Below are 14,959 nucleotides of genomic sequence, written 5' to 3'. Positions count from 1 at the left end.
AGGGATTCCGCCTCCCCTAGGATTCCGCCTCCCTCTTGTTATCAAGGTATTCTTGATAACAAGAATGCCAAAGAGGTATTTTTGTTCTCTGACGGATGCGGTGGTCAGAACAAAAACTCTGCCATTGCTACAATGCTACTTAATGTTGTATGTACTTCTAAAAGTATCAGATTTATATAGGTAAAATTCTTTGAGCCGTACCATGGCCAAAATGAGGGCGATTCCGGCCATAGTGCAATAAGTTCAGCACTAAGTACTGCTGGCAATGTCACTGTACCTTCCGAACTAAAATCTATTATACGCCTGGCACGCAGGAAACATCCATATGACGTACACAGTATGGAAAATTCTGATTTCTTGGATTTCATGGCCTTAGCCAAACAACTAAGGATCCTTACCGTACAAAAAGACGGCGAGGGAGGAAATATTGTGAACTGACCGAATACATATGGTCGAATACATGGTATTGAATAAAGAACCTTGTAAACTTTTTTTCAAAACAAGCCATGTAGACAGTTTGTACAGTAGTTTGACAGTGCCCAGAAGTAACATCGATCCCAGTTCAAAGCCAAAAAGACTCTAAAAGAAAAATGAACCTAAACTAACGAAAGGTAAATACAATGATTTGATGGGGCTCTGCAGTGATCCAACACCCATCGTACGGGGCGAAGACAACATGCTGTTTTACAAAAACCTGCGCCATGATTAACTTAAATGGAAAAGTGATTATAACCAGCGTTGTGAAGATGAACTTTTTCATTACCAGGTTTTGATAGTGTGTTGGTTTTAATTTTTTTGACATGTCAAATTGAAAATGTTTGTTTTGTAGTTAATACAATTAGTTTAAGGCTACTTTAATTTTTGAATAGTGTAAGTTTTATTCCTTATTTTTGTGTATTTTGTAGTTAATATACTAAGTTTACAGCCCACATTAAATTTCACATTGTTAAGGGGAGATGTCACTGAAAATGTAATTTTTTTTCAATTTTTTTTATTTTTTTATATTTTTCTCTGAGTTTTCCTGAGTAAAAATATATATAATACATGCATAGTAAAATATTATTTATTATTGAAAAATAAATGATAAAGATTGTATGCACACCAAGTTTGCACGCTCCATGACAGAGAACTGCTTGCATGCCTCTTATGTATGTTATATAGTACTGTTTTACTAATAAAGCAGTCAGCTGTAGTTGTCGTGACTGTACTGTATTCTTCTAATTGACTGGATTGTACTTTCCCTGCTGTTTTGTTTACATTCTGCTTGTGTTTTGATGTTTAATTTCAATTCAAGTGTTTAGTTTTGATTGTTGAGTGTTTCTAAGTGATACATTACAATGCCACGAGCTAAATCATCTTGGAAAAGGAAATTTAGAGGCAATCAATATGTTACAGATACTAATTTTAGTGGCAGACAGTGTAGTGATATAACCGTTTTTTTATGTTCTTTACAAAAGTTTTTTTTTATGTTCTTTACAATTACATTCAGAGAATATTATATAAGTTCATCTATTAATTGTGGTTTTGTTTAATATAAAGTTGTGAACATAACTGTGATTTTGTTTTAAAGGAAAGGATTTGTTAGATGTGAACTGTTACACTTACTAAATCTTTTTATTTACAACTTATTTACAATCTCCTTCTGACGGCTTCATTTTCAGGCACTTCTTCAAATGCACCAGCACCATTATCGTCATCTTCTTCCAATTCAGAGTCATCCCAAAGTAAGTCCTTTTAAATATTTTGCTATGTTGTGCAGAGTTGCACATGCTAAAACTATTGAAGGAACTTTATCCAATGCTACACGAATAGGATTTTGAAGGATGGAAAACCTTTTTTTTACTGGCCAAAGCATCTCTCAATTGTTACTCTTTCTTTAGCATGTAATTTGTTGTAAGCTTTTTCTTGTTGTGACGTTGGATTTTCATAGGGGGTCATTAACGATGGACTTATTCCATAACCAATATCACCTAATGTAATTGCATTTTCCTGTGCTCTGTTCATGACATCAAAAATTGACGAAGTTCTTAAAATTCTGCTGTCGTGGACAGAACCAGGCCACTGTGTATCGATACTGGTAAATATTCCTTGTGCATTGCACGTTGCTTGAACATTTATAGTGGTTACACCCTTCCTGTTAACATAATCATCTCCAAACAAAGTTGGTTTCAAAATAGGAATATGTTTACAGCCAATAGCGGCAAACGCAGTTGGAAAGTTGAAAAGCCTGGCCCATTCTACTTTTGCCTCTTCGATTTTCCTGCCAGTAGGAAATATTACCCACTCCTTAGATTTATACACTACTTTTTTTAGAAGAAAGGGTATTGTTTTTGTCACTGTTGATCTACTGATACCTAGGTCCCCTGCAATACAATTTTGAAAACCCGGATCTCCCAAAAATCGAAGAAAAACCATCATATTCTGTTTAGATGACAAAGTTTTTTCTCTAGTTTCTGAGTACTCACCCAAGAAATGTTCTGCCAGCCACTCAACATTATTTTCTGTAAAGCAATACAACTCCTTGTACCTGTCTACATCACACTCAAAACGCTCACGGTAATTTTTCTGTTTACGAAAATAAAACAACTGAGCCATTTTTAACACGTCTGGTCACTTTAAGAACTTTCTAGCATGTGAGGGGGCATGCTTGATAATTTTGTAGTAAATGCTAGAACATTAGCAAAAGGTGAGTTTTATTCACATGCATTTGCTGAAACGAGTAGCAATTGCTAACCAGTTTACCAATTGCTAGAGAGACTAGCAATTGCTTATAGTACAAGCTTTTACTATACTTTTATTCACATGAAATGAACCTTTTGCTTAAGAAATACCTAGCAAAAGCAATTGCTAGGCTTTACTCACATCACCCAATGTCCAGTTTAAAAATGCATATTTTACCATGGCCACTTCCTTCTTGTTGCTAACTATTTTAAACGCTCTACGTTCCTTAACTCTCTTTTTTAATTTTCTTCTAGTTTGGTGAATATATTTTAAATCACAATATTTAGTATTAATAATAGTACTGCTATTTTTGTAGTTTTCAATTTATTTCATGCGTTTAAACTAAATGCATTGAACAAGTATTGAAAAACACATGTATAAGAAAGTAGGCCAATTTTAATAGTATCCATAAATAATGAAATTTTGTATTATTTTATTTAGTACATTTTTAATAGTAAGTATATATTTAAATACGCACTACACATATGTTAAATTTGTTAATTCATAATTATAATAATTATTAATACATTTCCATAACTCCTACATTACGAGTGGTGATTAAATAAAGCACTAGTTTTATTATAGAGTTAACTACGCCAGAATAACACTTAAGTATAATAAGGCACATCTGGTTCCGTTAGTATCCTACATGGTCTATAATATTTTCAGATCGAATCCGATGATGCTGATGGTCAACAGGGCAGGACTACACCGGCGAAGATGAGGATAGTTACTACTGTGTTTTCCGGTCCCGGTACGCAACTCAAGCTGCAGGCCTCTAGCCATTCAAATGAGAAGTCTTCTCATTCCCATGAAGATCCACCATCCACGTCCACTGCATTGGGAACATCGGATGCTGCAGGTCCAACCAACCATTTAGCCAGGAGGAGTCGCTTCGACAGCAGTCTTTGTCTGATTTTGTTCCGAAAAAGATGACAATTAGCCAGAAAGCCAAAATTAATCAAGCTTTCTTAAAATTATTTACGGCAGATTTTCAACCATTTTCAATAGTTGAAGATGAGGGATCTGTGCAGTATAGTAATTCCATGAATCCCTCATTATGTGTTACCAAGTCGGAAAACGATAGCAAATACAATTATACCTGCTAAGTTCGAGGAATATTTGTTAATCACACAAGAGAAATTAAAAAAGCTGACAGTGTTTGTTTAACAACTGACTGTTGGACATCAAGGAACACAAGAGTTTTATGGGAGTCACTGCCCATTTTATTGATGACAATTTTCAGTTGAACTCAGTGGTGCTACAGTGCGAGCAATTTCCACTGAGTCACACATCTGTAAATTTGTCAGATGCACTGAGGGACGTTTCAAATGTTTGGAACATCAGTGAAAAAATCATACTCGTTGTGTCTGACAATGCCAGTAATGTTACAAAGGCTGTAAAAGACATCCTTGGCTGGAAACACTTGGGTTGTTTTGTACATAGCCTAAATTTAGTTGTCAAAAGTGGTCTTAACCCATTCACCTACTTCGACGAAGCCAATCCGCCGCTTCCGCCGCGGGCCCTGCCATACTTGGACGGAGCGCTTCCGCGGCAGTAATAGTTCACTTTAAACTCGACAGATAGCTGCACTAATCAAACTGTTTCGTTTCTATGGTTACTTGTTTGTTTAGAACAATATTTTTTTCATTAGTAGGCTAAACTGACGTAAGCAAAGAATAACAGATGAATTTACTCCATATGATACCTGTTATTGTAGTGCCCGTAAACATGGCTGGTAAAAGGTTACGTGACAGTGAAATAGATCGTTTTATGAACGATTCTAATTATTGTAATGAAGAATTCAGTATCGGTAGTGATGAATCAGAGGTGGAATGGGATCGTGTAACACGGAAACAGTTTGAAAATGTTCAGTGCTGCTTCACATGGACGTATGCTTAGAGGCATATCACACTGTTGTGAACTACGAGTACTAAGGTGTTGAGCCGGTTCAATACCTATATCTCCCCGGCTCATGTGTGTTTTATATAGTGTATGTGTGTGTGGTTTATTGGCTGCAGAGGCCACTGACCATTTGAAGGCGTTTGGCCTTTCCGGGAGGGTGGCGTCAAGAGTCCGAACCGTGGTGTACAAGTTAGGAGTAGCTCCAGATTGAAAATTTTGTTTATTTAAGTTGTTTTGTTAGTTTTACTGAGCTGTTTTCCTTCTGACATGTGCGGCTAAGTTTACGGCCCCTCACTGATGAGGTCCAAGAGATGAGTTGATTTTCTCCTGTCATCTCTCCATCATGCGTGGTCCCAGAGAACCTTCGCTTTTGCGCTCTGCTGAAGGACGGCCACCATGATGGACAATATCTTCTAGTCAACATCTGTGATACCCTGCTCATATTCTTTATTTATTTGTTATTGTTATTGTTGCCATTTATATAGTTTATATTTTGTTATTTAATTTTAAGTTAGTTTTAGATATTATTAGTTATTTCTTGGATTTCATTAGGAGCCCGCCCTTAGCCGAAGGATACCGGGTGGAATTGGCATTTCTTGTTTCAAATTATGGCTTTTCTAATTTTTTGTATGCAGGTGCACCTGACAAGGATTGTTTGAGGTATATACTACTGCAGGCACCTTTTTTTTTATTATTTTTTTTTAATTTTTATTTTATAGCCTATATATTTATATTGACAGGAAGGTTCATTTTGGTGTGAAATTTGTTGAAAATTTTTGTTTTTCTCTCGCTGGATAGGCCTATGTTATGTCATAGTAAATGAACCTGAGTATACTGACCATGGTGTTCTTTATTTTACCTAGTTTAGTTTTGATCCGGCTTCCCGTTCGCCACCATGGGGGCGCGCTTCCCTGATGGTTTGCTGTGGGTGTGCGAGCGGCGATGTACGGTTTCAATGGTAGCAGAGCGTGGTTAGCTGCTCTCTCAGCTGTCTCTCAGTTGTTGTTTTGTTTGTTGGTGTAGGTTAGTGTATATTTGCAGGGTATCCTTCTATTAGGTAGCAGGTATTAAGTTCTTCACTTTGGACCTCGTCAGTGTATGCCCTTTGTGAGTTGAGTCCACTTAGGTTACTAAGTAATTGTTGCGTACGCTTTGTTGTTTTATTGTTGTATTTATTTTGTCTTAATTGTTTGGTATGGCGTTTTCCCTGGTGCCTGAACATCTACGCAAGCCCGAGTTGGTTTTTGAGGTCCTGGCGAGAGGACAGAAGCCCGAGGGAGATGTGAGGGCATTAAGAGCTCAATTACGGGCTTGTATAGCGTTGGACCGCAGCTGGAATGCAGAGTTCCAAATTAATACAGAATTTGAGTTTTGTAAAACCCGAATGGAAGAATTAGAAGACGATATTAATTTTGAGTCACTTCCCATGTCCGGGTCAGCAAAGGCTAGATTGGCATCTCAGCTTTTACATTGGCGTGACAGAATAGTTTTACTTATGTCAGCTCCTAGTTTGGACTCTGATATTAAAAGTTGGGCTTTTTCGGCCAGTAACAAATTAAAACAAGCCATTTTGTCGGGGAGATACGGGATGTAGCCCGGGTGTTGCGCTTGAGCTTGAGCGAAACGGAGTTGGTGAGCCTTATTTTGGAGGGCATTAAACCTGAAGAACGCTCCCGTTTGATTTTTTGTAGCCGTCCCGCATCTTTTGCGGATTTGGACCGCCTCTCCATCATCTCTAGAGGGGTTCAGGATGCGGATGATCAAAGGGAGGCCATGTTGAGGCATCTTCCTCACTTGCCTCCGGGGCCGGTCCATGCTCCGGTGCAGTCTGAGCCAGCGGCTGCTCCTTCCCGTAGGCAGCCTCCTACCTGTTATGGCTGCAAGCAAGTGGGACATATTAGACCGTTTTGTCCACTTAATAAAAAAAAACTAGTAAGCTTGCGGACGAGTAAGCCCGACTCGTGCCGTAAAGGTAATTTTGAGGGCAAATATGTACCTAATTTTGATGGTAAAAAGGTAGCTGGTTTAATACAGAACAGAAAGAAAACAGAAAGAAATAGACTTGGGGACAGTTATCATCGTTGGCCGAGAGGGGAGGTTGCTGCTCTGGCTGCGCAGGGAGTAAGGGCTGCCCGCTCAACCTGCCCACAACTGGATGTGCTTGTGGGGGATGTGCTTGTGGGGAATGTAGTGCAGAAGGCCCTGGTTGATTCTGGGTCAGCACGCAGCCTGATTTCTTTGTCGTTTTTTGAAGATCTAAAATTCTCTGGGCTAATACGGCAGGTTGAGCCTAGTTCACTTATCTGCTGGACTGCTTCACGCACACCTTTACCTATTATCTGTAGTGCCCAGATTCACATCAAAATTAATTATTTATCTTGGGATTGGAGCTTTTTGGTGGCTAAGGACCTGACTTTTCCTTTCATCTTGGGAGCAGATTTTATCGGATAAACTGGCATGATTTTGGATTTGGCCTCCAGTCATGTTTTCTTTGCTTTCGCCAGGCGGGTGCTCGTTCCCTTTTCAGATGTCGAGTCTCGTGGGACTGCTGCCTTAGAGATGGAAGATAAAAGCTTGACTCCTCCTGACCAACTAGGACATCTTACGCCGAAAGAGGCTGAGGACATAAGGCAGATTTGTTCCAGTTTTCCTGAAGTCCTAACTGACAAACTGGGCACGACCAATCTCTTGGAATACGAGATTCGTCTTACAGACACCCGTCCTGTACGTTCCCATCCATATAAGCTTGCTCCGCCCAAGATGGAAATTCTGAGAAATATGATTGATGATTTACTTAAGAGTGGGGTAATCGAGCCGTCTTGCTCAAATTTTTCCAGTCCAGCGTTTCTAGTGCCGAAACCTAATGGGAAGTTCAGATTGGTCCTGGATTATCGAAAGCTCAATGCTCAGATAGAAATTGACTCCGTGCCTCTCCCCGATTTGCATTCTGCTTTCGACTGGTTTGGTAAGGCCAAGTATTTCTCCATTTTTGATCTTAATCAGGCATACCATCAGATTCCTCTAAAACACGAGTCTCGACCTCTCACTGCCTTTTGTGTGCCTTGGAATTTGTACCAGTTCACCCGAGTGCCAATGGGCTTGGCTGTGGGGGCCCAAACACTCACCAGACTCCTGGATTCTATCTTTCATGATGTCAAATTTAAGTTCGTGTTCAACTATCTGGATGACCTGCTTGTGTACAGTGAGAGTTATGAGGAGCACTTGGCTCATCTAGAGGAAGTTCTAACTAGGCTGCGAGAGTCTGGCCTTACCGTCAATCCTGAAAAGGTGAGTTTTGCTCAGCCTGAAATATCGTTTCTGGGTCATCTTGTCTCTTCTCGAGGTGTTGGTATTGATCCAGAGAGAACCCAGGCAATCAGGGAGTTTCCTCCTCCTAAGGATGCCAAGGGGATTGCCCGTTTTGTGGGAATGATAAATTTTTATCGTCGTTTCATCCCCAATGTTGCTGAGGTGGCGGCCCCTCTGAACTCTCTTAGGAAAAAGGGTGCCAAGTTTGAGTGGGGTGAAGCGCAACAGACTGCTTTTGAGCAGCTGAAAGAAGCAGTGATGCAGCCTCCAGTCTTGGCTATGCCTGATTTCAGTCGTAAGTTCGTCTTGCAAACTGATGCTTCCTCCTTAGCCGTTGCTGCTGTTTTATCGCAAGAAGTAGATGGTATCCGGCAGCCCATAGCTTATGCTTCACGCACGTTAACCCCTTGTGAGAAGAAGAGTTGTTCTGTTTATGAGCTGGAATGTTTGGCTGTCGTGTTTGGAATTAACAAGTTCAGGCGTTACCTAGAACATAAAGAATTTTTGTTGGAAACCGACAACCAGGCACTTTCTTGGCTCCTTGCCCACCCCCGTCAGCTCGGGAAGATTGGTCGCTGGGTAGTCCAAATTTCTGCCCTTAAGTTCACAGTGCAGCACGTGCGAGGCACCCAAAATATCATAGCGGACACTCTGTCACGCATGTATCACTTACCCAACGACCACCAGAATTTATCAGAGCCGCCATGTTGTGGCGTGCTCCTAGACTTTCCTCTGGCATTTTCGGACATTGTTCCACACCAACTTAAGGATCCCGAGCTGACTGCTATCATCAATGAGCTTAAAAACGGAGGTGCCCACCCTCCTTATTTTCTGAACCGAGGTGCTCTATGATGCCGTGACAAGCAGCGGAGAAAACCTAAGTTAGTGCTGCCAAGCTTTCTTGTACCGATGGTCTTTCAGTATTTTCATTCTTCTCCTGTGGGCGGACATCTAGGAATTCATAAGACCATCGCGAAGATTAGGGATCAGTTCATCTGGAAAGGTATGGACCGGGATATTGCAGCTCGAGTACGTTCTTGTGAACTGTGCTCGCTAAGCAAACCCGCTCAAAATACCAAGTTGGGTCTTTTGTCATCTGAGGTGGCGGAAAAACCTTTGGAGAAGGTTTTCATTGACTATGTTGGGCCTCTCCCGCGTAGCAAGTCCGGAAATAAGTTCCTACTTGTTTGTGTGGATGCCTTCTCCAAGTTTGTTTGGTTGTTCCCATTGCGGAGTGCTACCGCGCAGCTCACGGTGCAAGCACTTCGTAACCTTTTTTTTCAACACTTTGGAATCCCCGCCACCTTAGTTTCCGATAATGGTTCACAGTTCACAGTTTGTCTCCAATATCTTTAAAAGAATGTGCTTTGGGCACGGAATCCGCCATGTAACTACTTCCCCTTTCTATCCTCAGCCTTCTCACGCCGAACGGTTTAATCGCAATCTTCGATCTGCTCTCATTGCCTTTCATGCGGAAAATCAGACCACCTGGGATCAACAACTACCTTGGATCCAATTTGCCTTTAATACGGCCCAGCATGAAAGTCACAAGGCGGTACCTTTCGAGTTATTATTTGGCTTTCCGCCAAACAACCCTTTGGCGAACCTTTGGAAAATTAGCGATCTTCTGCCACCTCCTGGTACTCCCAATGTGAAAGCCACTTGGGAGGCAGCCAGGCGGAATCTCATTCGGGCTAGGGAGTTAGTAAGGAGGAAGTACAACCGAGGTCGTATTGCCAATCCCTTCCAGGTGGGGGATCTAGTTTACTGCAAGGCTCACCCAGTCAGTTCGGCTGTGGATAAGAGCGGCTAAACTTTGGTACAGGTGGACTGGTCCCCACCGCATCTTGAAGTTTCTGACTCCGGTGACTGCCCGACTGGGAGATCCTCAGTCCGGGAAGATTTTCAGAAAGGCGCACATATCCCATCTGAAGCCTTGTCGGAGTCATCCGTGATTTCTCTTTAGTCGGTGCGGGAGGGTTTTAGGTCCAGAGGCCTGATCTACCTCTGCTCCTTCTTCCTGATCAAGGTTCCTGTTTTCTTCTTTTGTACCCACGCAACTCTTGGAGGGATTTCTTGCCTCCAACTGGATTTTCTTGGTTTTCCCTTCTGCAGACTTCAAGGTTTCCGGTTTATAATTCTTCAACCATTGGGGGGAGAGGCATTTCGTTTGGTTCTTCATTTTGAAGAAATTAACAGAGGGGAGTTCCTCCTTTTGGGGGGGGAGTCTGAGCCGGTTCAATACCTATATCTCCCCGGCTCATGTGTGTTTTATATAGTGTATGTGTGTGTGGTTTATTGGCTGCAGAGGCCACTGACCATTTGAAGGCGTTTGGCCTTTCCGGGAGGGTGGCGTCAAGAGTCCGAACCGTGGTGTACAAGTTAGGAGTAGCTCCAGATTGAAAATTTTGTTTATTTAAGTTGTTTTGTTAGTTTTACTGAGCTGTTTTCCTTCTGACATGTGCGGCTAAGTTTACGGCCCCTCACTGATGAGTAAGTTTTGCTTTCTTTTAAATTTTAGTGATTATTTTTATTTTTCAAACTGTGAAGGTTAAGAGCACATGGTTTTCCAAATTGTAGTTTTGCTTTTTATTAAATTTTAGTACTTCTGGCTGTTAACTAAATTTTTAAATTGGCTTTCAAATTAATTCTCTTACGCTTTTATTAGTTTTCACCCTTTCTTTTCGGCTTAAATTAATTTTCTGTCTCTCAGTGAGGACCAGTCCTAGGCTATATGTTACAGTTCATTTTTATTCTGCAGCCAATATTGTTTGTAATGTGTCACGTGTTATGTAGTTTTTGTAAACAAACCCAGAGAGACTGCTGAAGGTTCATTTTACTAAATTTTTTAAGCCTTTCTGAGAGATGTAACGTTCTTCGGGTCTTTTAGCCCATAACTCCCCCTTATAGCCTACTTGGTTAATTTAAGGCCTTCTGCCATCAAATTTTAAATTTAGTTTCCTGTTAATAGGCTGCTACTTATTGCCATCAGTTTTTTTTCTAATAATTAAATTTTTTTTTACCAAGAGTAAAACGCTTAAATTTTTGTTCTGTGACAGAGGGGATTTTCATACTAACTTTCTTTGGGGTTGTTGTTTTGAGTTGGGAATTTTATTTTAAGTGCAGGATGCCCTTCCCCTGCTTTTCACCAATTTTGAGCCAATTCTGTCAATAAATGTCTGTTTTAAAAATGTTTTAACCAAATTGTTACGTATGGTAGGCTACTGCGTATACCTCAAATAAATTTCTTTATAACTTATTGTTTTAGTCTTTTAAATGGAATATCTTGTTTATTTATTGTTTTCTAATGTTACCAGCTTCTATATTAAGGTTTATTTTAATTTTTATCAGTAATTGATTGGTCTGTGATATTTTGAAATTTTGGTAATTTAACTTAACTTAAAATTCTTGATAGATAACTTTTGGCAACTTTACTTTTATTAAAATCTATATTGTTTGGCAACTATTTATTAATTATTATTAACTTTAAAAGGGTACTAGGCTAAAACCTGGTTTCAGGGTCCAAGAGATGAGTTGATTTTCTCCTGTCATCTCTCCATCATGCGTGGTCCCAGAGAACCTTCGCTTTTGCGCTCTGCTGAAGGACGGCCACCATGATGGACAATATCTTCTAGTCAACATCTGTGATACCCTGCTCATATTCTTTATTTATTTGTTATTGTTATTGTTGCCATTTATATAGTTTATATTTTGTTATTTAATTTTAAGTTAGTTTTAGATATTATTTAGTTATTTCTTGGATTTCATTAGGAGCCCGCCCTTAGCCGAAGGATACCGGGTGGAATTGGCATTTCTTGTTTCAAATTATGGCTTTTCTAATTTTTTGTATGCAGGTGCACCTGACAAGGATTGTTTGAGGTATATACTACTGCAGGCACCTTTTTTTTATTATTTTTTTTATTTTTATTTTATAGCCTATATATTTATATTGACAGGAGGTTCATTTTGGTGTGAAATTTGTTGAAAAATTTTGTTTTTCTCTCGCTGGATAGGCCTATGTTATGTCATCGTAAATGAACCTGAGTATACTGACCACGGTGTTCTTTATTTTACCTAGTTTAGTTTTGATCCGGCTTCCCGTTCGCCACCATGGGGGTGCGGCTTCCCTGATGGTTTGCTGTGGGTGTGCGAGCGGCGATGTACGGTTTCAATCCCCCCTCTCCTTTTCCACTTTAGTCGTGCTTCGGCATCGATACTGGCAAGTGGTGCGTTATGTTTGTTGAGTCCGTAATTCAAATCAGTTTAATTTGTTGGTGGTGTGACAGTGTTGTGTGTTATCTGTGATACCTTATAACTCTGCTATGGCTTCACCAAGAACTCGTGAGAAGACTATACCGCATCCTATTATAGGTAGTGGGCAGGATATGGGTGAGTCTGTCCTTCCTAGCCGTCTAGATGTTTTAAAATTTTACACTTATGTTTGGGAAACTAAAAGGCAAAGCAAAATGGGAAAACCCCTTCTTTTTTAGAAGTATCGAAGATCGTTGTAGACAAATTAGTTTTTATGTGGGAAAAGGCTTTTATTCCGTGTGTAACTGCTAAAACTATGACTGACTTACTAAGAAAAGAAGTAGATTTACTTCAGACCCTCAACAAATCTTACAGACGCAACAAAGGCAAAGACAGTGTTGAAAAAAAAAAATAGCAGCCTTCAAGAATCGCAGTGATAGTTTGTTTGACGTGAGTGCGTGCAAATGTAAAGATTTTTAACTGTGTACATGCAATCCTGATAAAAAGGTCCCGATTCTTGAACGTGAATTTTTGACAGATCAAAGAAGTGTACGAAAAATGGCAATTGGATGTGTTGATACCAAAGTGACATTGGCAAATAAAAAAAGAATTGCCAGAAAAACGGCAGAAGAATAAAGATTGCGTAAAAAACGTTGTGACGGAAATGACAATAGCTTAACTGGCGAGAATGAGAACTCCTTAGACTTGAGTATGAGTACCCTCCTTCAAGATGTAGTTTCCGTTTCAGGAGAGTTGGATGTTCTTCTAGAAGAACCAGTTCCCGGCCCTTCCTCATCTACAACTGTAAATAACCAAACAAGGCTGAAATTACCATCGTTTTCTCGTGTATGTGATAGGTATGGCGTACCTGATCGAGCAGCAGCAGCACTGGCATCTGCTCTTTTACACGACGTTCAGTCTACTAATTCTTTGGACAATGTTACAAAAGAGGTCGTTATTGATAGGAGTAAAGTGAGACGCGAGAGAATCAAAGCACGTCATGATGTTGTCAAGAAAGAGCTAAGCATTGATTCCTTTAACATACAAGCCCTGTATTTTGACGGAAGAATCGATGAGACTCTTCATATACACCAAACAGAAGATGGCAAAATGCACAGAACAACTGTTAAAGAGGATCACATTTCTCTTACAGAGGAGCCTCGATCGCAGTTCATTGGATTTACAGTGCCTTCATCAGGGAAAGCCATAGACATTGCGAACTCTATCTTCGAGTACTTTCCTGAGAACAATCCAACAATGTCCGAAATAGTTTGCATTGGTTGTGATGGATGCAATACAAACACAGGAAAATACAACGGTGTAATTCGAATCCTTGAAGAAAAACTTGGTAGACCACTGCAGTGGGTTATTTGCCAATTGCATTCAAATGAACTTCCTTTACGGCATTTAATGGAAAAGCTAGATGGTCCAACTAGTGGACCGAAAGGATTTGTTGGACCTGTTAGGCAAAGCCTACCAACTTGCCATTCTTTGAAATCAGTTCAGTTTGAACCCATCGAGTTTGTAGCTGATAAAGTCGATCGTGGAGATGCAAAAAATTTAAGTACCGACCAACAATATCTTTACGATATATACCAGGCAGTTTCTAGTGGGGAAATATCCCAAGAACTAGAAAACAAAAGTCCAGGAAAGCTTTCCCACGCGAGATGGTTAACTACAGCAAACAGGATCTTAAGGTTGTGTGTTGCTACGACTAATCCTAGTCAAACTTAAATTGAGCTCGCAACTTTCATCGTAAAAGTGTATGCTCCCAGCTGGTTCCGGATCAAGTGCAATCCAAAAGTTATCAATGGAGCTATAAACTTACCGGCACCGTGGCATACCGTAGACAATTGCTATTATCTCTCTGAAGAAAATAAAACTATTGTATTCAAATGCATTCAAGACAATGGGTACTTTGCTCACCCTGAAAACATGCTCTTATCAATGTTGACTGATGACAGAGAGTATATAAAGAAACTAGCTTTAAGACGTATAATCAACACTCGATCTATACAACTAGCCAATAAGCAAATAAGGAGATTTGAGATTCCAAAAATAATTGTTGTAGCATCTGAATATATCGACATTATTGTTTGGAGTGATCTAGAAGTTACAGAACCACCTCTTACACGCCATCTGATGAATCAGGATTTACAAAGGTTACTGGAAACCGAGAATGTAAATATGATTTCCGAATGCACTCTTTTTGAGCTTCCATCACATACTCAAGCGGTTGAAAGAGCCGTAAAAGAGGTCACTGCTACTTCTAAATTGGTCTATGATAACAAGAAAAGAGAAAGCCTAATAAAGACAAGAATGTTTGATAGGAATATCAGGCCAATCTTTAACACAAAGAAACAATTTAACTGTTGAAGACTGATGTTGTGAATGTAAAGACGTGTCCTCATGGTTGGGTGGAAGGGAGGGCACGGGTGGGATTCGAAGTGCAACCACCTCCTTGTGGTGAGTCCTGGGTAGTTCCATATGAGCTAGCGAAGAGTTGCACAATATAAAAATGATTACGAAAGAAACGAGAAAATAATTTTATGGCATTGAAAGCAATTATTAATTTTAAAATGTTATACCAAATGCGCAGACTGAGATGGCATGATAAAAATTAAACATTTTACAGAATTGTTATTGGGCCTCATACACAGTGATTGAAAGGTACCCGTTTACGAAAAAACATTATTGATTTTTTTCACTCCACCCTAATATATACCAATTGATAACAATACCATCTCATATAAGCTGGTTGATAAAACCCAGC

The 14,959-nt window shown here is 39.9% G+C and overlaps 1 protein-coding gene across 1 annotated transcript in view; it reads left to right on the top strand.

The window, feature by feature from the left end:
* Window positions 1-14,959, top strand: part of LOC124371223 — a 44,435-nt gene that overhangs the window by 16,962 nt on the left and 12,514 nt on the right. The window contains exon 2 of the mRNA XM_046829555.1: window positions 3,391-3,631. Within this exon, the coding sequence (XP_046685511.1) occupies window positions 3,391-3,631 (241 nt within the window). The remainder of the gene's footprint in view (window positions 1-3,390; window positions 3,632-14,959) is intronic.

The sequence above is a fragment of the Homalodisca vitripennis genome, unplaced genomic scaffold, assembly GCF_021130785.1.
Source record: "Homalodisca vitripennis isolate AUS2020 unplaced genomic scaffold, UT_GWSS_2.1 ScUCBcl_1118;HRSCAF=4343, whole genome shotgun sequence".
Taxonomy (NCBI): Eukaryota; Metazoa; Arthropoda; class Insecta; order Hemiptera; family Cicadellidae; genus Homalodisca; species Homalodisca vitripennis.
The sequence above is the reverse complement of the archived record's forward strand: the minus strand, read 5'-3'. Positions and strand labels throughout refer to the sequence as shown.